Source organism: Pleurodeles waltl, chromosome 11 (genome assembly GCF_031143425.1).
Source record: "Pleurodeles waltl isolate 20211129_DDA chromosome 11, aPleWal1.hap1.20221129, whole genome shotgun sequence".
NCBI classification, from domain to species: domain Eukaryota; kingdom Metazoa; phylum Chordata; class Amphibia; order Caudata; family Salamandridae; genus Pleurodeles; species Pleurodeles waltl.
In genome coordinates this window covers 914,766,984-914,793,248 of record NC_090450.1, presented here as the reverse complement: position 1 = coordinate 914,793,248, position 26,265 = coordinate 914,766,984, and the positions used below count along the sequence as shown (strand labels likewise).

Genomic DNA, 26,265 nt, shown 5'->3' with positions numbered 1-26,265 from the left:
TATCTAGATAATTTACTGTGTTTTGTATTTCTCTGGCAGCACAGCACAAATGGTAGGAGAACAGTCCCAGCACCCTTCCTTCTATCAGTAACTAATGGTTGCCTTGTGGGAAAGTTTACCCTTCCTACAGTAGGACTGAGTTGATTAAAGTGATAGGCCAGTAATAACAGCTATAGACTTTATAGGTGTGCAGAAAGTGTTATGTCAGATGTCAACAATCTGGTCTATTTATTTTGAAAAGTTATTAGAAAGGTAGTAGGCCTGGATTATTTAATGTGAAAAGCATATGGCAAAGCCAGTCATCCACCAACAGTGGATATTATGTCACAAAGTGTAGAAAAGTATTTTGGTTAATGTAATCTCAAAGATTAGCATGGTAGGCAAAGGCTTTGGTGTGGGTCACTCATTATGACATGCCCTGGGAGCAGTACTTCACTGTGATAATTCTTCCTAGGCCCGGTTGACCAATTTCTATAGGATTTTGCCAAATGTAATTTTATACATATTTGCAATATCTGATAGAGACTTCTAGCTGCAGATTCCATAACTTTGAATTACCCAGGCGTCAGACTGGATCCGGAAGATTTTTGCATGAGCAGCAACCCTTGTGCGCCATCAGGTGGCTTTGTTCAGTTCCGCGTCCACTTCAATAGGCCTGTGTTATATACAGTGTTAAGTCACTGGTAAAGAATTTAGAACTTTTTACTGGGAAAAGGTGTGTTCTGTTTATAACAAAGCAAGTAGACCATACACACTTAATGTGAAAAGCATGTGTTAAAGACAACAGGCTTTTAAGAATGGAGTGTTATTACACTGTGCTAAAGCCTGCAGGCAGTTACTTTGTTTCATGGAATCTCACAGATTACCATTATAGGCAAGGGTTTTGGTGTTGGTGATCCACCAGAATAAACCATGGGAGAGACAATTTGCATGTTGGTAATCCTTATTAGCCACAATCAGTAGGGATTTGTTGTTATTTTTGATTATTGTAATTTGAAAATATTTGTAATTTTATTATGGCATACCTGATTGTTTCCTTGTAGAAAACTTTGACCAACACAGCAGGTCTGAGTTGGTTATGGTGATAAGCCAATGATAAAGGTTATATGCCTGACTGTTTACAGTGAAAGGTTACAATAAAAACAGTAGGCCTGGCATATTGAGTGTGAAAAACATTTGTTAAAGTCAATTGGCCGTTAAGGCTTGATCATCATTTCCATGTATTAAAGCCTCCTGATAGGTGTTTTGTTAAATAAAATGTCACAGATTACTTTTGTAGGGAACGATTTTGGTGTTGGTTACTGCCTCTGAAAATCTCCCTGGAGCAGACTATTTGCATTTTAATAATTCTTATCGGATTTTCCAAAAATACATCAATACAGATAAATATACATCTATATGGATATACAAGTGGACTTTGGGTCAGTTCTAGTCTTCCATTGGTCTGTCCGAGTGTCATTCACACTCTGTTTTGGTTCATCTCCACATTCTGCAACAGTGTAACGGTTTAGTACACATTATTCATTTGCTCCTTTGCCCTGCACATGGCAGCATTTTCTGATCACATGTGCACATCCACCTGAAAATTAGTATATTTCGGTGCCAGGTCTGGTTTTTAATCTTCTCCTTTTATAGTTCCCATCTTATTTATGTGCTTCTTATCTTTTTACTTTCATGTTTCTTAAGAGAATACTACTGTTTCAAAGGATACTAAGAGAATGGCCCATTAGTAATTTCGGGGCCAGAAAATCTGGTGGCTCTCCGTAACTGCAAGCAGAGAACACCTAGATGCTTAATATGTGGCAGTCTTTCAGTGGAATTTTGGGTCCAAAAACGTCATGCTTGCATGTTCTGAGAACTGGTCTTTAATACGGTAAAAGTCAGAATAGAACAGCAGTTAGATTAGCTCTTCTGCACTCTTCATTCGACTTTGTCTAATCAAGCATTCATTTATAAATTGCAGAACTGTTCAGTCAGACTGGTAAACTGAAGCAATGTGAAAAGAAATGCTTCCTTTCCTGCCAGCATCAAAAAAATGATCCATCTTACTTATGTATTACTTGCAGCATGCTCTCTCCTTTGTCATTAGAGGTTCTTATACGGCCCTGAAGTTGTGCAAAAAAGGTCCCTTCCATGCTTTGACATGGCCAGTTGCCAACCAAGCTGCCCATTTCACCTCGGACTCTAACTATAAATGGTAATGTTAAATCTGAAATAACAACAAAAACCTATAACCTCTTCATCCAGTTTAGGTCGTTTTATTGTTTTTCAAGTTTTGTACTAGGAGAAAAGCTCAAGGAAAACCTTGAGGTAATGCTACATGCAGTAGTGCCACATATACAAATTACTATTTTACTAGGAATCCCGACTCGGATGAAGCTCTCGTTTTGCCCAAACCGGAAATTACTTATGAGGGCTTAAAATGTTTTCTAGCAACCGGCTGGGACCAACACTGTGAACCACTCACTTACTGTCTAATTTTTTTCATGATAAATTTCAAAGAACAAGCACAGTAGCTATGTCCCTGCGACTGCTATAACCTGCATTTTATGATATTTGCTTAGAAGCCTCTTTTTATTTAAGCCTATAATTAAAAAAAACAAAGCAAGAGGATTGCTCTAAAGATCTCTAGGGTGAAGAAGAAATGTAAATTGTAAAAGAAAACAACTTCTCAAATGAGAAGATGGTGAAGCACAGCAAATTAGTAAGCTATGTAGGTGGGAAAGGACCACTAGGACAGTGCTTATTCATTCACAATGTTAGATATATTGTAAAGATTCTTCCTAGCACAGTAGAGAAGTGGGGCATCTGGCACATCACATAATCAGATAAATCGAACCTTGGAGAGTAGAAGCTTCGAGTAACTGCTGCTTTATCCTGACCTCATCCAAGGAAAGACCAGTTTTCAGAAACATTCAAGCATTATGTTCTGTGCCAGAGAGGTCAGCTGAAAAGACAGAACATGAGCAAGTGGACGTTCTGCATTTATACTACATAATAAGATGCACAAAGACAGAGCTTTGATTCTGACTGGTCCGCAGCACACCGCCTTGGTGGTGCGACATACAAAGCAAATACATATTTGACCTCAAATCATTCTGTAGCAGTGGTACTTAACCTGTGGTCCTTAACCTGTTTTCCAGTGAACTCCAGGAGACTACAAAGCCTACTCCGGAGTCCACAACTGCTAAGAAAATTAAATAATATTAATAGATTAGCAAAGTGCATATAAGTAAAGAAACAAAAACGTTATGCAAGCATGGAGAGATTTGAAATTGAGGGCAAAACAATAATTTAGTTTCCTCAGATTGATTCGCAGGAACAGTGCAAGTGCTTTATAAACAGAATAAAGTAGACAAAAAGTGACTTCAACTGAATTTAGAAAAGCTCCAACTTTCCAATTAAAATTATTTTTTTACATATTTGTTGGTGTATTAAATACAATATTTAATTATCTGTGTATTTATTTGATGAATGTTTGATTTTTGTAACTTTGTTTATTTTTTGGGAGTTCAAATCATCGAAAATGCTGAGGATGGGGTCCTCAGCTTCCAGTAGTGGCTCAGTGGAGATCCCTGGATTCCAATGATTATGATTCAGTGGGAGTCCTCAAATTCCACTAATGATTAAGTGGGGGGTACACAAAAGTTAAAACGTAAGGAAACCACTCATCCAGAGACTTTATATTGTAAAACGATTCTCTCCTCATGTTCCAAGCAGTTACTCATAAAACAGAAACGCAGTAAACAGTTTAACCATGGTCAGGAGACTGCTGATCCCTAGTGCTATTGCTCATCTACCTACTCACCACTCTGCCGCTCGTTCTTTGCCATCTGCTCTTCATGATGCCAACGTTATCTTTTACATCCCGGACTTTGGACACATTACTGGCACAGGAACCATACACTCATTACTGATAGACTCATTCCCTTGCTCCACCACCCATTTCTGCATGTGTTATTTGATGAGCCGGTGATGAAGTAGTCTCAGCTGTAGAAATACTGAAAGATTCACAGGTTATGTATGCATTATCCTCCTAGCCTGTCAATGTACAGATGGTCTTATTTGCTCACGTCGGCCGCCTCGTCTGGCAAGCTTTTAGTGCTGTTCAATGGGATGAACCAATGTGCTGCTTGTGTTTATTCGGCAGAGAGCTTTTAGAGTGGCATGGATCTTCCTTCACAATCCAGCAAAATTAGTCAAAGCCCAGTGAAGGCATGCGGGCAAATGGCTTGTGTAGATGGCACATGATTGCTGTTCACACAAAGCCATAGTCAACAGAATGATGCATTTTTGATAAACTGGAAGCAGTGAAGAATCCATAGAATTCCTTTGCTTCCTAGTCACATATTATGTCCCTTCAATAACTTATTAACACTTAAGTGCAACTGCTCAGCTGCAGAGGATGAGATTTTAAAGATAGCTAAGAGCTTAACTGTTCGATTACGTTTATTTCTACAGTCAAAAGTTATTTAATGAATTAAGTACAAAATGTAATCATAAGGGCTGATTAAACCTCTAAACTCTCCAATGACCATTCCTATAGAGAACACGATTACATGCAGTATCTTGTATGCCACAACACAACTGAACCATGCTGTTCTTAAAAACGAGAACCAAATGACGAACAGGCATTTCCAAAGTGAACAGGTTTAACGTTTGCACTGCATGCTATCTGACTTGGGCATCCAAGTCCCAGAAGCTTTAGTCGGTGCTCACCTCCCAGCCAGTGTACCTGGGTCACTTACAGACTGTAAAATAGACCCCGCAAGCATTCCAACGGAGGTAGGACATACCTAAACAAGAACTAAAAAACGGTGCCACCACAATACACGTGCAGGCTGATCCAAAATGCAACTAACAATGTCTCAGAGCAATGTTTGAAGGCAAATGAAGCCAATGGTTGAAAGAGGCTCACACAAAGGCCCTTACAGTAAGTACAGAATGCAATGTTTGCCACAAATGGACCATGCCTACCCAAAAATATTAAAAGTGTGTGCTGGTCTAAAACAGATCAGAGTCTAAAATTGGTGGAAATGGAAGACGCGAAATACATGTTTTCTGAACCAGATCTAGAAGCTGCCCATTATTTAACTTCCCTCCACTCCAGACTGCACTCTTAAAAGTTTGCATTATTAGTCAACCTTACCCTGCAGAGTTATTTAGACCCAAATGCCAGAAAAAAAAGCATAAACTGTATTCGTGGTCTTTTACAAGCGAGTACAAATTACACTCATCTGGGGTGAATGCGTAACCATCCACAAACATTGCTGTATTTTTTTGTGCTTCACAAGGAGCTCTTCATGGACAACAGAGAAGAAATCCACCACAGATGCCTGCATGGATGTAGTTTTAAACACATTTCAAGGAAAAGCAGAGGGTTCAGAGGGAGCCAATGCAATAACCAGGCAAAAAGGTGAACATTATAAAGGAGAACTAAAGTCTCGCTGGCATGGATTGGTTGCCACACATGATGATTGACAAAGGAGGATATGTATCTCAGTGATTTGGTGGCTATCAGGGAACAAGGAAACTGCAACAAGGGCAGGAATCCTAAGACAGGCTGTGATACTCTGCGATATTCATGGTCCAAGACAGACCGACAGCCGTGTAATCAGGACCAGCCTAGTAGTGACAACTCCAGAAGTAAAAAGCACCCACACTCCGTGAAGGAGAGCGACTGCCTGTTCCCTAATAGAGTTATTAAAGACTAAAATATTAGCAGACATTTTTGGGGTTAAGCAGCCTTTGTTTATGTACTGGTCAGAAGAACCTGAGCAGTGTAAACCTGCAAAGGGCCCAGGGTCCAAATTAAGGGACAAAGAAGGAAGAACCCAATTGTAAACTGCAACACAGAGTGCAGAAGTAAAATCCTGTATGCCCAGCGAGTACATTCAAACATAACCTCCAACTCACAACCTAATAGAAAACCCACTGCCACAAACAACAAAGTGATGGAAGGACTGCTTGAATTAATCTCGGCCACTGGTGACTGCTCGTGCTGCATTCCAAACCACTGCATCAAAGCTATGCCTCACTAATGGGCCTAAGTAGGCGGAGACCGGTCTGGGGTTTCTTGTGTACCCATCTGGAGAGAACCTGGCTTGGAGATCGACTGTATTGTTTCTACTGGAGAGGAGCAGGATCTAGAGCAAAACGTGTGTGTACATAGTGGGTTCTGTCTAGAATTGCATGGGGGGCAGGGAAGAGAACAATGGACTGAAATGCAGCCAGGGCTATGTCAAGTGGCTGAGATTAATTAACGTATTACTTCCATCAATATTGTTTGTTGCAATAGAGAACCCAGTATTGCACACAGTAGGGCATTATATGAAATATTGAGGAACGGAAAGATGAATTTTAAGAGGAAAGGAACAATTAAGGTGTAGAAGACAATTTTTTACTTCCAAATGGACCAAGAGCAAACAAAAGTTTAAGTAACTTCTTGAGGTAACTTGACAGGAATTTTGATGCAACTAGCAGGGAAGAGGTCCTAATTCATGTGTGACAATTTACATGCTAAGCACTAAAGTGAATATTTGTTAATGAGAATGCACAAACTACAAATCCTAGAACTGAATGTACTACTGACTACGTCAGCACTGGCTGGCGGTGCCACCAAGACAGCACACAGTAACTGTGCTTGTATTCTGCTGTGTATAAGGAGATATAATAATGTTCTTCAGGCTGTACTGTACCGTGTGAACGCATCCCGGAGAGAAAGGGGGAGAGAGGGGGCAGAAGAGAGCATTGTAGCTGCTTATGAGAGGCATTTATTTTTTCTGATGCAGCATAAATGTACCAAAACAAGCTCCCTCTCTAGTACAGTTAACAGTGAAAATAACTGAAGTAATCGTAATCTATACTGACCTGCATGATAAAAGACCAAAGCAAACTTTAAATTAATAAAGCACAACCCAATCAGTGCAATCAACTTCAGTAATTTAATGCAAAATCAGAAATAAAAATAACATTCTTGGACAATTCAGCAAAGTGCAAATCGATTGTAGTAATTTTCTTCTATAACGTAATTTATCATAAAGTAATTGTATTAATTTTCTTCTCCACCTGCATACAGGACAAAGAAACCATAATCAAAGCGTACAATAATCAGAGTAATAACTTCCCGTAATATTACTAAGGCCTCCCAGTTTTATGATATCCATCTGCATTTATCACATCTGCAGAACAAATAAATCAATGCCATTTCCTCCTGTAAACGTATGTAGCATGAAAGAACCTGCACAATCTCATTTTATAACCGAATACAGGGTAGACCACCTAGACTAATAGGCAAATGTAGTTTAATATAAACAGCGTGACTGTAGTTCAATGCAGGGTAAACTAATTGCAGTCATCGCATTCTTAAACCAATAAGAATACAAATGTTTAGGGTCCACTCAGGGGTAAACTAATTAATCTCTATGCCTGCATCAAAAGATAAGGAGATCAAATCAATCTTTTGTGATCTCGTACAATGTTCAGCAATAGGAATGAATTTCATTCTGAAATCCAATATACACTGCATATTAATAATATCTAATGTAACACTAGGTAAAGTTATTAGCCTTTCTTCCTGAAAGTAGTATGTGTTAAAGTAAGCAGAACAATTAATTGCTTTCAGTAATCTAATCCAGAGTAAAATATTCATCATAAACGTCTGTGATTGAAAACATTCATTCTTGTGAATTCAGGATAAAGCAAAAATAGTTTTCAGTACACTATTGCAGAGTAAACCAAAGAAATATTCTTCTGCAATCCATTAACGGGTAAGTAAATCAAATTAATCTTGTAACACAATGGGGGTAAGTGTATGCAGAATGTCTGCCATCTTTTACATCAAGTCAGTCACAGTTATCAGAAATTTTTTTTTTTTATCATCTACTACAAAGTCAAGTTGTTTGGTTAATCTTCTGTAATACAATTATACAATCACAGTAACTGTGTCCAATACATGTGAAGCAATTAGAACTGTCTCCTGCGGATACCTAGTAAAAATTGTAAAGTAAACAGAATAATTCGCATTTTGATGTTTGATAATCAGCATAGTATGTTTTTGTAATCTACTTTAAAGCATACCAATCACATCTACACAAAAAGGTCGAAGTAATCTGCTCTAATGGATTAAAAGGCAAAAATAGTGCAGTAATCTGAGTTCACACTTGAATACGAGATATTCTTACACTTTAAACTATAACATAGTAAAATAAGAAGACTAATTTTGCAAATTAATGCAATGGAAACCAATCACAGAAATCACCTGCTATAGCTAATACACAGAGAAAAGTCAAAATCTGATGCTATAACCCAGGGAAGGTGGAAAGTAATTAAAGTAAAGCAATCGGCGACGCAAAGACAGTGCAATGTGATGACTCCAATCTAATTTTACAGCTCAATAGTAGGTAAACTGGTCAGAAGGCTCTTAATTGGTCTAATTCCCTGTATATATAAAAGTTATATGAATAATGTTTTGATGTGCTGCATGTTAAAGTAATCCCATGATTACCGTGTCTACCATCCACAAACGACTACATTAGTAGTTATGTATTATCCAACACCAGGTAAAGTAGATATCATTGCCTCATCCAGTCTGCAATGCTGTTGGCCTTACTTTACCAAAGGTCCGTCTGCTTTGCAAGACTGCTACACATATTTTACCTGTTCTCCAGGCAAAGATAGCTCACATTTATGCTACTCCCCTTGTTCCTGCTTTTTTGTGAGTGAAAATCTGCAGGGCTGCTTCCGTGTTGTACCTATTGTTAGTCTTAGTAAGGCTTTAGAAGATTTTCTCCTCATATAAAATCCACAACTAAACCAAAAATAGTGTCTTTACCTATGCTTATTTTCCTCAAGAAGAATATATATATATATATATATATATATATATATATATATATATGGTACACTGCACCTCGCAGAGTTTCAATTAATAACGTGGTACAGACATGACTTCAGTATTTGCAGACAGACTTTCTGCAGGGCTTCAAAACTCTACATCCATCATAAATTATTTGCTGCTGCAAATGGTGTTTTGTGCACTGCAAATAATCAAAGGTTCCAATGTTCAAAATTGGAAAATTAAAAGGAACACTAAAATTTAATTTCTAAAAGACTGTGCTAATTCTACAAAGAACTGTGCTGGGCTACAATTTGGCCCTGGTTGGTCTTTGGAGGTTTAGAATTAAAAACACCTGGCAACTGTGATGTTGACTGTCAGCAGCCTGGTGGGCATGCAAAAGTCGTATCTGGACAAAGCAAATCTCAGACAGAAGTTGTAATGTGGGGCTCTTCTGTTTGGCTGGGTAGAAAGGTTACCAAGGTTTCATATTCTAATATATCAGTGTGTTCAGTGGCAACAGAATAATAACCGTCAAGCTTCACTGAATTGCAGTGCAACAAGATATGATGGTAAACACAATTTTTGTTTTGAGGTAGCCAGACAAGATGATCTTGGCCATACTACCATACCTGCACTCTGTAATATAGTTATAACACATTTTGCCACTACTCGTATTAAAGCAGCAATATGCCCAAATACAGCAAGCACTGGCAAAGCCAATAAGTCTGGCGATGGCTTCAACAGTTTGGCCTTCAACCTTTTGGCTTTATCAAGGCACTTTTTTTTTTTTTTTGCATAATGTTATTGTTGGGGAGGAGTGCAGGGCTTTGAACTGCCCATCAAATTAGGTACTGCTTTACAGTCAACTAAAAAAAAAAAAAAAAAAAAAAAAAAAAACACACACACCTCACACACACAAATAGCTAAAAGCAAAAATATTTTCACTACTTTGTGTGTGGATGTGCTCCTTTGTGCAACTGCAGAATGCTGTCACTCACAGTAAAGTTAGCCAATGACTGAAGTGGGCTGATCCTTTTCCCCACGCTCTACACTGTAGCGGCTGGAAGAAAACATGAATGACAACAACAGATCAATGGATGACGAGGGGCCTTTGAATGCCCTACTAACTAAATATATAGATGTAATTTTAATCAAAACGAAAGGTCTTGGCTAATGTCAGACATAAAAAGGGAAAAGAACACAAGGTTTGGTGGAGAAAGTGAAACTCTCGTGACAAAAGGAAACATTAGTTGGCGCTCATTAACATAGAACCATACAACAACCATTTTTTTAAAAACATGACCTTCCGTTTTCCGTTCCCCTTTCTTTCCTGAGCATGTGGACTCACATTACGGACAAAATGTGAGGCATACAATGCTAAAAAATATTAACTCAATTAAGCATTTCTCCATCTTTTTCCCCACATGATCCTAAAACAGAATACTCTGCTAGTCTACAGAACAGGAGGGTAAAATATATACCAAATGTTTATTAATAAATGCATTATCTAGCACATCAGAACATAACTTAGCTGAAACCAAAATCCGAATCACTGGATAAATCTAAATTACAGCAAAGTTATGGTTATTGCAGTGACCCCCATTCTAGCTAGTTAGTAGCGGTGAACAGCTACAACTGTCTACATCTCCGCAGGGTTGGCAGAGAGACAACTGTAAGCTAAATAAGCAGTACCACAACTCTAGAATAAGAGGCCACTGCCCTCCGTAACACTGTAACCACACCATGGCTACCAAAGTTCAACAGGGAAACAAATAGCATAAAAATGCAACTCAGCTCCCAACTCTCCCAGGTCCAAAGGCCAGTCACACTCATACATCTTGACTCCAATGCTAACAATACAACCACATTCACAACGTACACTGTCCTGAAATGCCTGCACAGAGTTCACCAAGGAAGAAGAAAAAAAAAAAAAGAAGATATTTCAAAGATATTTCTTCCATCTATGGTCGACCTGGAGCTTTATTGATAGACCTACTGAAACGGTAAGACCCTTTCTCTTCAAGACGCATTTAATAATCAGTAGGGCTTTTTTCCTTGCCAGCGTGGTCAGGAAAGAGCAGATGCTTTTGCACCCCCAGTTCTACCTCCATGAGCATGATGGCCTCTCGAAGAATTCTGACTCGCCAGTCTATTGTGTACACCGAATCATTATACTACCACCGGGAGCAGCAATTTAGGAGTAAGCCTACAAATCCCCGTTGCTATTGTATTTACTTGCTCAAGCTGAACATCCAATCCAGGAAGTCAGCAAAACAGCCCCTAATTTGACCTAAGTGCCTCTGCAGGTACATCGGCTGACACACACAGGATTCACAACTGTGACTCCCACTGCAGTTTATCCAACATTTCCATCTTCTCATCCTGCTTCTCATGGATGCAACAACGATTTTCCAGAAAGGATACGTCTTCTGTACTCCAATCACTATCTCAGCTTAATGCCTCTACAATGCCTTGGTCTTGCTCCTATTGACTCCCGCGAGCACTCAGAAGTCAGCATTGTGCAGTCTCCAAATTTTCCTCAATGCTACACACAACTGCGCCACCTGTAGCAATTTTATAAACAAAGTCACTGTTCAGGGTGCTAGAATAAGGAAAGAATGGTCTACTCCCATCCAGACTATTGCTGTCCCTTAGATGGCTCCTGCAAAGGATCCCTCTTGGGAGATCTAAATGTGATCTCCATAAGATTACAAAGAAAATATTCTACCATCTTTTCTTTACTGCGACATTTCCCAGGAGCATAAAGGTCAATGGAACACTAAATACTATAAAGATGTTTGGAAGGAGTGAGTTAGTTCGCAAGTGAGGTAAGCATCCCTTACAGGTTGATCACAGTGAGAGTCCTTATCTCGGCTACACAGGAAACAGGCCCCCGCCAGCTCCGGAAAACAAGGCCTCTTCATTGATGGAAAGTAGTTTCAGTTCCACCACCGAACTCTGTTCTTTGTGTCTTAGCACTCGCAGAGCCTAGGTTCCTCAAATGCTTGCACTTTTCCCATCACACTTCGCCTCTCAGCCAAAGAGGCTGCATCAGGAAGAGTGCCACCACCTGCTCACTCTGTTACATGATTGTAGTCCAAGGGAGCGTCAATAGATTCCTGGCCTACAACTCAAACTGGTTGAAGAAAGGAGTTTCAAATCACAGTTCTGAAGATCTATAGCCATCTTGGGTCAGCTAGCCCTTTCCATACTCCTTGTTATCACTTTGAAAGGGAAGTTTCTTTCAAATGGAACCGCCTTGGTTTTTAACCTGATAAAGAATCCAGAATACGCCAGCAATGCTCTTATATACACCTGTTAGTGTGAATCAATAGTTGAAATGTCAGATCAATCCAAAGTCCAAGGACTAATTTAAAACCACAGAGTTGTCTTACCCTACTTGATTACCCAGGAATTTGTAAAAGATTTTTTGGACCAAAGAAGAAAAAAAAAAAAAAAAACACACACCTTAAACACAGGTAGAGAACTGCATCTAAATGCAGACATGTTTGCCTGAAGTTCCTTTTACTTTCAGGATTTGTACTGTGGAGAGAGCAAATATACATATAGTACAGAGGTGGTAACCACTGTGTAATTAGACGGAAGTCATAGCTTCCACATTAAGTGTGTTTTTTGTTTTACTAGTAACTTCGACAGCGTTTGAAGAACATTCACTAAGCTTTCCAAAAATAGTTTACCCACCTAAGCTCCTTCCTGGAAAGTTTTGGGGTGATTTGTCAAGCAAGGGCTGAAAGAAAAAAAAAAAGGGGCGTGTCCCAAAACACTTTTTTCCCCATGCAATTTTCAGCTGGAGAAAAAGTCAGACAACGATACAGAAAACCGGCAGAACAAAACACACCAAATTTGGCAGAAAGCGTGCTTTATGTGATTTGGTGTAAATTTGTTTACCATTTTTGACAAATTAAGGTTTAAACAAATAGTGATATCTAGAGTTGAAGGAAAGAGTAAAATGGAGAAAGAGAAAAAGGAGAAAGACCGAGAGAAAAAGGAGAACAAGAAAAAGAAAGAGAAAAAGAATTTGAAGAAGAAAGAAAGAAGAGAGAAAAAGGATAAAGAGAAAGAAAAAGAAAGAGAAAAAAAAAGGATCAAGTGAAAGAGAAAGGAGAAGGAGAAAAGAAAAAAAAACGTATTGGTCACTGCTGCAAGACCGAGAGCAGAAGGTCATTGATAGCGGTGGGTTTTTGCACAGAAAGAAATGTGGCCAAATCGCTTCAGCCATGAACATCAAGGGAATGGGCACAGAGCCTGGCCACAGGCCAAGCCCTGCGGTCATCCTCTTCACACACACACACACACCCCACCCCCCACTGCATTGGCGCCAGTTGACCACAGATGCATCATAGTTAAATGTTACTTTACGTTTAAATAAATAAAAAAAATGGAAATTGAGAGAAAAAAAAGCAAAGGTTAAAGTGGCATTATATGTATGTCTTCTAATAATCAAAAAAACATTTTAAAAACAAAACACTGAAATTCGCCATTTATATGTAAATTACACAAGTATAACTTGCACCAATGTGGTTTTCAGATGTTATCAGTGATGAAGTATGCGATGTCATAAGCAGTGCATCACAGCAGCGCAAGTTATACTTAGGTCATTTACACATAATTGGTGAAGTTCAATGTTTTTTTGTTTTAAATTCTTTTTTTCTTTTTTTTTTATTATTAGAAGACCTGCTTATAACTCCATTTATACATTTTTTAAAGTGGTGTGATAACGCAGCCACTGCTGATGGTCCCATCCTTTCACATGCACAGGTAAATAATAAGCTTAAAAATAATAATAATAATAATAATAATAATAACTGACTAAAGCAAAAGCACTTTTTGCATGGAAGGGGGGACCAATGTTTTATTTTAAATTAAATTATTTTTTTATTATAACACAAGAAAGGGGTGGGGAAAATAATGGATGACAGAAGCAGCACACAACAGAGAGCTATAAAACACATACAATCTCATGGAGTGCTGAAAGAAAAAGAAAAAAAAAGTAGCTCCGTAAATGTGAAAATGTGAACAGTGGAAGGATACAAGTCAACATCATAATGATGGTAACAAGGGTATTCTCGGGGCAGGGAACAAACGCAATATGGACAAGGAACTACGCTAAATAAAAAGCAAGCAAATCATAATGACAAAGGAAACCAAAGGTAAAGAATGCCCACTGTAAGTTTTTGGTATAGTGCACAGTGGGCTTTCACCTATCAAACAGCTAAAAACTGCCTAGTAGGCAGGGACCCAATAAGTGCTGCTGTTGATATGCATCGATATTCTGCCCTTCACCCAGTCATGTAGGTGTAGGTAGTCAACAGGACTCACTGTTGTGGATAAGTTCTCCTGTAGTTACCACAAGAACGGTGAGCATCAAAAGTACAGCATGGTGATATTCAAATCCAGATTCATGCCAAATGCTCAGGTCTCTCCGCTAAACAAAATACACATTTGGTAGGCGAACCCAACTTCTCACTGTTGCCTAAATACTAGAACATTGTATTTTTTGTAGTCAATTTGGAAAAGCGCATGCAAAACAATAAATATATTTTAAAGAAAACAAAATGCATGTAACTAACAGATTGTGCGAACAGAGACCGGATGTCATAAAGCAAATACAATGATCTAAATGATGTGAGCTCATAGCGCATGACCCATCATAGCACTTGTGGGGTATGGTACATGCCCGACCACAGAGAAGTTCTACTGGCTTGTGAATAGTCATTAACATTAAAAGCAGGCAGCGTGACATGGGTGGGCAGTGCTTTACTGCAGTGCGAGGCTTACCAGGAACAGCAGGCATTAGTTGAAGAGATGGGCCGATACCCCCTGTCACTGCAACTGCTGTCCATTAAGTGTTTAGGGGTTACAATGGCATGGAAGGGTGCTAGTCATCATAAGACATCTGCAAACTAACACCCACGCTCAACAACTGCAACAATAAACAAGCATTTACAATGCAACGGGTCTCGCGTTTGCTCATGTTAGAGCTGATCGCGTTGTAAACTCCTAACCCGACTTTTCACCTATCGGGCAAAAGTGCATTTATGTACATAACCCTAAAAAGTGAAATTAACTATGTAAAGCGCTCGACTTCTGCCAAGCGAGATCGCGCTCGTAAATTAGAGAAAAAGAAGTCCACGACCCCGATGGAAAACAGCGAGCCTCGCGTGTTTTCTGTACTTGGTCGCTGCGCTCGAGGAGGGCTCACCACCGGGAAAGGCATGACGTATGCGTGCCTTCGACTAATGAAAGCAAGCAGATTTTATTAGGCAAGCACACGAACCAATAAAAAACACTGACGTGAAGTTGACAGGGCTCCGAGCCCTTTTCTAAATACAAAAGCGTCTCGCTGCGATACGCATGCGCGACCCTAAAAAGGGGTCCAAATGAGGCCATTTGCCCCATACCAACAGTTCCACTATGACCAGTAAGAGTCGAAATTTTGCAAATTAAAATTATTCTCTGTCATTCCTTCTGTCCCATCCTAGAGCACAACTAGAAACAAAATAACAAAGCAGAACTTGCCTTGAGAAGGCAGCAATCGGTCTGAAACAAATGTACAGAGCAAACCGGTAACCCAGTAAAAGGTCACAGTGTTGAGCCAAGACTGCTGCACCCGTGGCAACTCTTAGTCAAAAGGGGCTGGTTAGTGCAGATTACAAAAAGGCCACAACGAGATGGATGCTCGGGTATGGTGCTAACCTGTCCCCAAAAGATGCTTGTGCAGGAATGGATGTGGCCAGTCACAAGAGGAGACTGCATTGACACATACCAATCAAAATACAGAGCTTACCCACAATCTTCGCACTATATTTGCAGTCATACACCACCTCGGGCCCCCGTCCCTGCGCTAGCAGCACCGTTAGATGCCATTAAGGCATTTGATTCTCTAGAACTGGACTATCTCTTTTTACTCCTTGCACACAATGGGATGAGTCTGCAGTTTATAAAGCAAATCAGACTCCTTTATACAAGCCCCACTGCAAGGAAACGGCTGAATAGACTCCTCTCAGATCTTTTCCCCACCTCCTGCGGCACACAACAGGAATGTCTATTACCCCCACCCCCTTTCTTTTGCTATTGCTATTGCGATGGACTCCTAGCTGCGATACTTTGCCAACATCATGCGAATAGGGGTATAAGCTTAAGTTCCAGGGGACTTGTAGTCTCTATGTACACAGATGACGTCACTCTATACGTCTGCAACCCAAAGGAAAACCTTAATCCAATCACTCGAGAGGTGGTGCAATTTGGCAGATATTCAGGAATCTCTGTTAACTGGGCCAAGTCCATTCTTTTCCGACTTACAGTTTCTACACTACCTTTTCAATGAGAATATCTGTTAAAATGAGTGACGGAACCAATTAGATATCTAGGTACCTGGCTCAGTAGAAATGTGGAGGAGATACGGCGAGTCAACTACAGCCGCACCTTAGATTGGCTTGAGGATAGAATACCCACGTGAAGACGACTGCCACTGACCATAATGGGATGTACTGCAATAGCCAAGATGATTGTACTTCCCAAGCTGCTGTATCTTTTCATTAATATACCGCTTCCCCTTTTGTCCCAGTTCTTCAAACGGCTGCGGTCCAACTTGATATCATTGTACTGGGCCGGGAAACAATCAAGGGTTTCCTATGAAATCCTCACCCTACCGCAATTGCAAGGTGGACTAGGGGCCCCGGATATGGTCCTATATGCACTACGCGCACAGGCCCACTTCCTGCAGTATTGGATCCATCCTACACCATATCAGCCACACGTAAACTATCAAGACAGACTACGCCTCTCCTTGTCCTCCGTTGACTGCCCTTTTCCTCCCAGAGGAGACATTGACACAGTTGAGTGCATGAGGTAGGCTTGGGAGAGACTGCAAAGGCATACTGGGTTGGCAGTATTATAGGCCCATCCGCCTTACTGGCCAATAACCCCACATTCCCTTCATTGCAGGATAAGCGGGCCATTGCACATGCCCGCCGCAAAACATTAATACATTGTCAGACCTCTACCTGGAGGATCAATTCTTGCCACCTATTAAGGACCTGCTAGCACCGCCACCCACCTTTTCAGATACCTTCCTATATTTTCATATACGAGCCATATGTCGGGCTAAGCACAGCATGTACCAGAGACCCCTGCTGCCACTCCCTCCACTGGAGCACATGTACACATCCACCTCCTCTCGCAAACTGATCAGACTACAATAACACGCGGACTCATACCCCAATTAAAGCCCCAATGTCACAGGACGCATGGACAGCAGACTTAGATTCTCCTTTGACGGAGGCAATGTGGACATACAGCTGTAACTAATTGACAATGCTTTCACCAAATTAGAGACTGCATCTCATACAATTCAAATTCCTCCATCGTTTATATTGCACCCCCACACAACTCTTCAAGATGGGACTTTCCTCTGACAATAGGTGCTTGTCCTGTAATACGCCACAAGCCAGTTTCCTTCACCTCGCCTGGCAGTGCCACCCTATAGCACACTACTGGGCAGAAGAAGATTATATTATACATGAAACGGTTCAACTTGCCCCCTTAATCGGCCTGCTTGGTTACGTGGCGGACACACCCATCCAGGACCACAAACTTATTACCATGCTGTTCCTGCTAGCTAAATGCAGAGTGGCCATGCACTGGGCTAGAAAACCAGCTCCCACCATAAAGGCATGGTTGGAGGATGTGACTTATTGTCAAGAACAGCTAACTACTGGGAACTCATGCTACCCCGTTCCCGCCCATGGACATTTGGGAACCATTCCTGTCATACTTACGCCGGAAAAAGGATACAACACTGCTGAGGTTAAAGCTGGGGAGGGAGGTGGGGTGGGGGGAGATGCCAGAAAGCCTTGGGGCTCATGCCTAGTACCTACGTAATCATTAAAAAGGTGAGCCACCACATGGGTCGATCACAGGGGCAGTTGCTGGGAGGTGCTTCCCTTTATCCTTGCGGGCAGGATGCAGTATGTATACTTCACTGAGGTCAACCATCTAGCCAATGTGAAGTCTTCACACACAAGAAACTTATAACTTCACAAATGATTATGCAATTATGAGGTATGATGTGACAAGGTACTGATTTACCATGCCGTATGCTCATGTTTTGTTTGTTCTAATCTTGAAAACTTCAATAAAAACAAGTTAAAAAATGCAGAGCTTAGGCGAAAATGGTGATAACCAATTGCAATATGACACCTGCAAAGTGCTGAAGATGTAATGAAGCAACGTTGGAGTACATGCAGTAACAATGACACGTGATGGTTACCAGTCGCAATGAGGCACCAATACAATACTGGCACTAACCAGTCACAAGGAAGTTATCAGTAACAATGATACATGTGAGGCGACAAGCTGCGAAAAAGCAAGAATGCAATACTTAGCACTAAAATCCCACAAGTAAAGCAGCTCATGGGTACTGGGCTCTTTATAAATATGAGACAACCATGGTTCGCTTTCACTGTGCTGTTTGTTGGAGCACATATAAAGATAACTTGTTTTTCATATTCTTATATTTTGAAGGACTATACAATAAATAAATAGAACTGTATTTGGTAAATTGTGAGAATTGTTAGGCCCACGGAGTTTAGGCTTAATACTTCTTTCAAGCGAACCATAATTGATTCATATTAAAAATTGCCCTGCTTCCTAGGAATATAGGGATGCCCCTTAATATAGCTAGCGGTACTTGGCTCTAGCAGAACTAGTGACTGGAAGACACTTTCCCAGTTGCTGTTACCAAACTTTACAATTTACAAAATGATCACCCCACTGGGTGTAGATTTTCTATTATTATCTCCAATGGGACAATATATTTGTAAATGATATGGAGGACATGATATTTATCTAAGACTATTCGGGCAATGGTATTCTAGTGCCACTTCTCTTGGACCAACCTGCCCTTTTGTTTACACAGAAGTCTGAGTTATATTGTGTACCTAATTAGGTTGTTATTCTAAGACGAGTATGTGAAATATTGGTAATTATTTTGAAAATCACTAAAACAATAATTGCTACAAGGGGACGGGTCCGGCCAAGCTGATATGGTAGCACTATTTACTTATGCAGTCACGCAACGTTAGAGCGCATTTTAACCAGAGTAAATCAGCTCAGGAGGAAGATTGACATACATGTAATGGAAACACGAAACCAGGGGTTTCCCACCTTTCCTACAGTGAGAGCTGCTTCTGATTACTGAAAACCATTATAGGCTGCCTAATACAGAGATACGATAAATGCATACAGATGTCAAATAACTGAAACAAAGAGAGCAAAAAACATTAACGGCACAGGAGCTTTATCGCAAAATGTTTACATTTGTGATGAAAGAGCAAAGAAAATTACTGGGCGGAAGAAGGACGATAAAGTAAGAACTAGATAGAAAACGAGAGAAGCAGACAAAAAGGAAAAATTAAGAGAAAGGAAAAGGAGATGGAAGGGGAAAAAAAAAAAAAAAGAGGAAAACAAGAAAATGAGAAAGAAAAAAAAACTTGAGAAAAATAGCAAAGTGAAATAAGGACAAAAAGGAAAAATTAAATGAGGACATAAAGGAGGGCAAGAAAAGTGTTGTGAAAGAAAGTAGTAGTGTAAAAAAAAAAAAAGGGAGGAAAGAAAGGGGATAAAAGAAACTGAGAAAGGAGTGATTCATCAAACCAAGGAACAAGGAAAGAGAAGGAAGAAGGGGAAAGAAAGGAGAAAAGAGGTATGTAGAGATTTTTTCAGAAGAGGGTAGGCTGCATCATCCTGCACTGTCAGCTTTCAAGCTCTGACAGAAACCTATACAATGTTTTAAAGAGCTGCCTTATCAGGTGGGCAGCTGTATATTCACAAGCCTGCTGACAGGCAGTTATCATCTGCAAACTAATTTGTGGCATCCTGCGAGCTAGTGGTAGCTTGCGATCGGCCTGTTGGAGACCTTTGTACTAAACAACACATTAAAAAATTCAGCAGTTTAGGTCGCATAGGCCTTTCCAGCACAGGATAGAGTTAATTTGTAATATTGAAGATTAGAAAAAATGTGCAAAAATACAGCTCACCAACCTTGGGCATCACAACTAGTACAAAATCGATAAGACAGAGTGGGGGTACCAACATACTAAATAAGACTGGGTTTGAATGCAACACACACAGCACACCGTCACTTTTTTTTTAAAGGGAAACCCCCAAACACCTCCCACAGAATCAAGGCCAGCTGGTTCACCCCAGAACTACAGGAATCCAAACGGGTATGTCGCAGAATGGAAAAAACCTGGCACCTTGACCCTACCAACTCCAACCACATTGCTTTCAAGGATGCCCCACGCAAACATCACCAACTGATCCGCACCACCAAAAGGACCCACTTCAAAAACCGCATTGACGCCAATGCTCACAACAGTAAAGAGCTCTTCGGCATCATCAAGGAGCTCTCCAGCCCAGGACCTGCTCCAACGAACCCCCGCCATCACAGGAGTTCTGCAACCCACTGGCAACCCACTTCCGTCGAAAGATAGAAGAAATCCACAATAGCTTCAAACCCCAGACCCACCCACTGACTACAAACACCCAAGAACCCAACGCTCCAAGCAACAGCCACCTCCTCCACATCTGGACCCCCGTCAACATAGAGGACACCACCACCACCATGGCCTCCATCCACTCCGGATCACCATCGGACCCCTGCCCACACCATATCTTCAATAAGGCAAACATCATCATCGCCCCCCACCTCTGCAAAACCATCAACAGCTCCTTCGAGTCAGCCACCTTCCCAGAAAGATGGAAGCACGCAGAAATCAACGCCCTGCTGAAGAAACCAAAGGCAGACCCAGATGAGCCCAAGAACTACCAGCCGATCTCCCTCCTCCCCTTCCCAGCCAAGGTCATCAAAAAAGTTGTAAACAGCCAACTATCCCGGTTCCTGGAAGACAGCAAGGTACTCGACACCTCCCAATCCGGATTCCGCAGAAACCACAGCACAGAGACTGCACTCATTGCTGCCACAGACGACATTAGGACCATGCTCAACGAAGGAGAAACAGCAGCACTCATCCTCCTGGACCTCTCTGCAGCTTTCGACACGGTATGTCATCACACTCTCCGCACACGCCTCCACAATGCTGGAATCCACGACAAGGCACTCGACTGGATCTCGTCATTTCTCTCAGGCAGAACCCAGAGAGTCCGCCTCCCACCGTTCCTGTCAGAAGCCTCCAGAATCATCTGTAGCGTTCCCCAAGGATCTTCGCTCAGCCCCTCACTCTTCAACGTTTACATGGCCCCCCTCGCCAACATCGCACGAACCCACCACATCAACATTGTTTCCTATGCAGACGACACTCAGCTCATACTCTCCCTCATGAAAGACCCTACAAATGCAAAGAACAACCTCCACCAACGGACTTCACGCCATCGCCAGCTGGATGGAATCAAGCCACCTCAAGTTAAACACAGAAATCCTCATCTTTGGCACCAACCCCTTAACTTGGAATGACTCCTGGTGGCCCACCTCCCTAGGAACCATGCCCTCACCCACCACCCACACGCGCAACCTAGGCTTCATCTTGGACTCCACACTCAGCAGGTCAATGCCATCTCCTCTTCCTGCTACAAGACTCTCTGCATGCTCCGCAAAATCTTCAAGTGGATTCCCATCGAAACCAGGAAAACGGTCACCCACGCCCTGATCAGCAGCCGATTGGACTAGGAAATGCCCTATATGCAGGAACAACAACCAAACTCCTAACAAAGCTGCAAAGAATCCAGAACGCATCCGCCTGCCTCATTCTGGACATCCCACGCCACAACCACATTTCCCCCCACCTCAGAGACCTTCACTGGCTACCAGTATCAGAGGATCACCTTCAAACTCCTCATCCACGCACACAAGGCCCTCCATGACACAGGCCCAGCCTACCTCAACGACAGACTCTCCTTCCACACCCCCATCCGCAATCTTCACTCTGCCAGCCTCGCCCTCGCCTCCATCCCCCGCACCACCGCTGGAGGAAGATCCTTCTCTCACCTAGCCGCCAAGACCTGGAACTCCCTACGGCTCCACCTTCACCAGACCCAAGACCTCTTGACATTCAGGAAACACCTCAAGACATGGCTCTGTGACCAGTAGCCCCCCCAGCAGACATGGCTCTACGACCAGTAGCCCCCCCCAGCACCTTGAGACCCTAACGGGTGATTAGTGCGCTCTATAAATCCTTGATTGATATGTGCCCTATGGTCCAACTACCTAACGAAGAGTAAAAATATTCAGACCAGGCTTCTCCAACGAGCTGCTCACGATGGACTGGCAGCTCTTCAGCTACATACAAGTACCTCTCCTTTGTTCAGCCAAGTCTAACAAATGAGAAGCGTTGGCATGGTTGAATTAATATATGTGTAACAAAATTAAGTGGATGTATTTAAGATGAAAATGTGTGTATTTTCAGTATGCATAGGCTGAGGTTTGGGGAAAAATAGCGTGATTTCCACAATATGACTTATCAATGAGATGTCAGCTTTAAATATAAATAATTAATTAATATTACCTTTGTACTGGGCTAACTGCGGGTATAGTTGTTTTGTATTACCCACAAAGAGGCATTCCAAATTTGCAAAGCATGTTTTACATTACTGATGGCAGCCCTGCCTGATGCACTGAATTGATCAATGCTGGTAATCTTGCTTGTGGTGGTCACTAATGTAATCTTGTCTAATGTGGTCATTATTATAACTAATACTATTAGTAGCTCAGGATGATTTTCATTAATCATCAGTATCTCTTATTAGAAAAACTGTTGGATATGCCCTGACCCAGACAGAGTGGAAAATATTACTTTCTAGTAGTAATGTCGCATAGCAGGGAGGAGCAGAAGCAATCGGTCAGGACTACAAAAATAAAATAAAAAGTTGCTGATTAATTCAAACCCGAGCAATTACAGGATGCTTAAATTCACAGCTATCAAGGCACTATAGTATCATTTATGTAAGAAAGCAGACGGCATGAAACAAATGCATTTTTAATCTTCTGTGAAGAGACAAAATAGAAAACACTGCAGGTCAGTATGTCAAGAAAAGGAACTGATGCTTTTATCTTCCAGGTTCCTGGGGGTTATTCCAGATGGCTTCCTTGTCTTAGTTGCTTACTTAAGGATACGTTCTTGAAAGAACTTTCAGAAAGGCCTTTCCAAACGGAGCCAGATGGATAGCACACAATGCCTACGGTTTTTAGAAGTAAGAGGTCACAGATGAGTACTTGCATTGAAAACAGGACTTCAGTGCGGACAGTGCTAGTCGTGACAAGATGCATGATTTCACCAAGGGAATTCAGAAAGTATAAGGTCAAAATATTGAATGGAACAACTATAGAGTTCAAAATGTTTTTTTGGTTTTCTAAAAGATGGCTCGGATTTTCCTAGACTTCAGAGTCTCACGTGTATCCTACCTTTAAGCTTGGGTATGCTTTTAAAATAATCAGAGTGTTCTTTTTCTAACACTATAAAAAAGTTAATGAACACTGGTAATACAAATGCGTCCTCAAGATTTTGAGATAACCAACACATTGAAGACTTGTCACAGCCTGGAGTCCAAAGTGGTCATCTTCTGTCGATTCTCGTGTTTATGACTGGCATCCCATAAACACTCCCATCCTGGTGACCTTTGACTTTGGATCACGAACTCCTTTTTGTCAAGTAAATGCACGGACTTGATCTGTTAATACCTTTGAAAATAAGGAAACATGGAGGAGGACTGAGGTGTACGTCTGTGGTGTCTCACTCTTCAGTCAAATTCCGCAGGTGACTAGGATGCCAGAATGAGGAGTGTGGAGGATGTTTGATCTTAAAGGGAAGTCTAATATTTTGGAGGATGTGGTGAACACATGTTTTGCGGGGCATGTATTTTTTTAATATAAAAAAGCAGTTATTTATCATCATTACAAACACGTTAGCTTAATACAGGTCAATGTGTGATGTTGAAGTGTGGGGCCATGTTATGACTGAGAGCATGGTGGGAAATCGCCCAAACCAGAGCACCACCTCTTCTACACTGTCACTCTTCATAACCTGCTTCCTAAACATTGCAATCCCTCGCAACTCTTTTCTATTCAGGCTGACGCTCCTCTTTTCCCCGTAAGGCTAAAGAAAGCTCGTGTGCACCTACTTCACCTCACCGCTTCTAGTAGGTGGGTGCACACACACGAACATCTAGGTGCTGGTGACAGACTGGGCAGGGGATTTGTAGGTCTGAGAAGGGCACGGTGCTCTTTTAATCCCCCTTCCTTTACCTAAAAACGACCCATACTGGACTTTGTGGTAGGCTGGCTACGGGGGACCTCCAAATCCTCTAGTTTGTCATGTCAGCACCTACGCCATTGCAGAATATCGTTCCTGATTGTGGAACCTGGAGCATGCCGACCTTCTGGAACGGGGATGTGCAAGAAAGCTGCGGCCACCGCCGTGCCCTCCAAGCGAAACAGCCAAAGGACGACGTTACTGTGGCACTGCTGCATTTTATTGTAGCGATGAAAATGTAAAGTCCTTAGAAGTGGTCAAATGTTGAACTGCTGCCTAAATAAGTGGCCTAGACATGATTACCTCCAAACTAAACTTGCAACATAAATATTGAGGGTTTGTGTTTCAGTTCAAGTAGTTTCTAAGTAAACACTTCACTATAGTAACTAAACTGACAGAGCAGAGAAAGGGTTTAGCAGTTAGGTTGCAGCTACGGATCCACAAACCCTGGGATGTAATAAATCAGTGTTCTGGCATTAGGAAGGTTAATAGACTCAATTAAGCATCCCTCTGTTAAGCTGTTCAAGTAACCAGACAAAGAAAATATGTACATGGTTTAAGAGTTGAGTCAACTTGGAAATTTGAAAAACATAAGCATTGTAATAGTACATAAGTAAAAAAAAAAAAAAAAAAAAAAAAAAAAATGTACATTCAGAATGTTGTTCACTTATCGCAGCCAGGCACTTTCACAGGATTGACCAATAAGGTCCACTGTTGTCTCACCGGTGCAGTAATGACCGCAGCGGACAGCAATAAGGGACAAACGCTACTACAGAAACTAGACACAGAGGGGCATTTGTCCAGTACAGTGGCAACTACATGTCTAGATTAAGTATGCTAAAATAAACATGTCACAAATATTTGCCAACTATCTTTCTGCCAGATAACTAGTATATTATTGACAAGACCTGTGTTTTCACGCCATGGCGCACAAAATGGAGTAAAAAAAAAAAACTGTGAATGATGCAGGTCCCCTACCATTTATTAACTATTTCTTAAAAGGCACCAAATGCAAGAAGTCACTTAAGATCTCGATAAACTATTCCTAAATGTTTATCGAAGGAAACAGGGGGATAAATAACTTTTCTTTAAATAAAAAAAAAAAAAGAATAATAATAATATTGTACAAGCTATTGGACCTTCTGCACTCTTGTAAAACAACAAACCTTGGTGGCAACCGTAGAGCGTGAGAAGAAACGGGCTCTTCACTGAGCTAACGATAACCATTTGTACACCTAGTCAAGCAGGTCTTAACGTGAGAAACCTGACGAAGAAGCCCTCAGCAAAGGGACCGTTAAGGCTCAGCCACTCTAAAAGCCAGGTCTACTTAACAGTAAACAAAAGATGTCCTGTTTGCACCCGTCTAGCACACACTGGGGTTAGCAGGTACAACCCCGGCGCTCCCCCTGCAGCAGGGACACCAGATGTGTTTTAATGATGAGTCCTCTGCACGTCCCTCAGTCCCCGCCCCCATCCTTAGGAGAGGTCAGGCACCCCGCCCTGCCACCGCCCCCTGCAGGACAGGGCGGCGTTCGCGACCCACGGCCCTCACCTTCATGACAGGCTCTTCTTTTCAGTCGTCCACGCTGAGCCGAACACCCGCTACAAGGCCGCGAACCAAGCAGCCAAAGCCTCCATCCTCCCTGTGGCGCTGCAGCCAGCCCCGAACTCAGACTAACGGGCAGGGCTTGTAACCATTTAGGTTCGCCGTTGCGACTGAGCTGTCACTTAACCCGCCAATCACAGAGCGGAATATGGCAGCGGACGCGGTTTCTGTAGTCCGTGTCAGAGCTACTGTGACGTAGTGGCCATCTTCAACCGCGTGCCTTCCAATACGATGCAGGTGCTATCCTTCGTCCTATGCAAATTCTCTTCATGAAATCAACATGAAGATCACAACGCTGAAACGTTTTAAATACACTCTTAAGAAATTAAAAAAATACTGATAAGAGCTACACTAAGTATAGCACAGTTAATTTTTAATTATTGCTAACTCTACGATTATTTTTGAATAAATACAAGTTATTTTATTAAAACAACATAAACATCTATATTTACTCAGCATTGTTCTTCTAATATTGATAGAGAATAAATACATTTAAGCCCAAATTGGTCGTCAAGCGTATTTCCGGGACCCGA

At 41.5% G+C, this 26,265-nt stretch overlaps 1 protein-coding gene across 4 annotated transcripts in view; it reads right to left on the bottom strand.

Moving 5' to 3' along the window:
- The window catches only part of RNF34 (ring finger protein 34), a 124,716-nt gene extending 98,910 nt beyond the window's left edge, over positions 1-25,806 (bottom strand). For 2 of the 4 annotated variants that reach the window (XM_069214898.1, XM_069214899.1), the window contains exon 1: positions 25,679-25,806. In XM_069214898.1, coding sequence (XP_069070999.1) covers positions 25,679-25,684 — 6 coding nt within the window. In that variant the 5' untranslated portion in view covers positions 25,685-25,806. The remainder of the gene's footprint in view (positions 1-25,678) is intronic. The other 2 variants (XM_069214900.1, XM_069214901.1) reach the window with 1 other exon arrangement.
- Between the last annotated feature and the right edge of the window lie 459 nt (positions 25,807-26,265).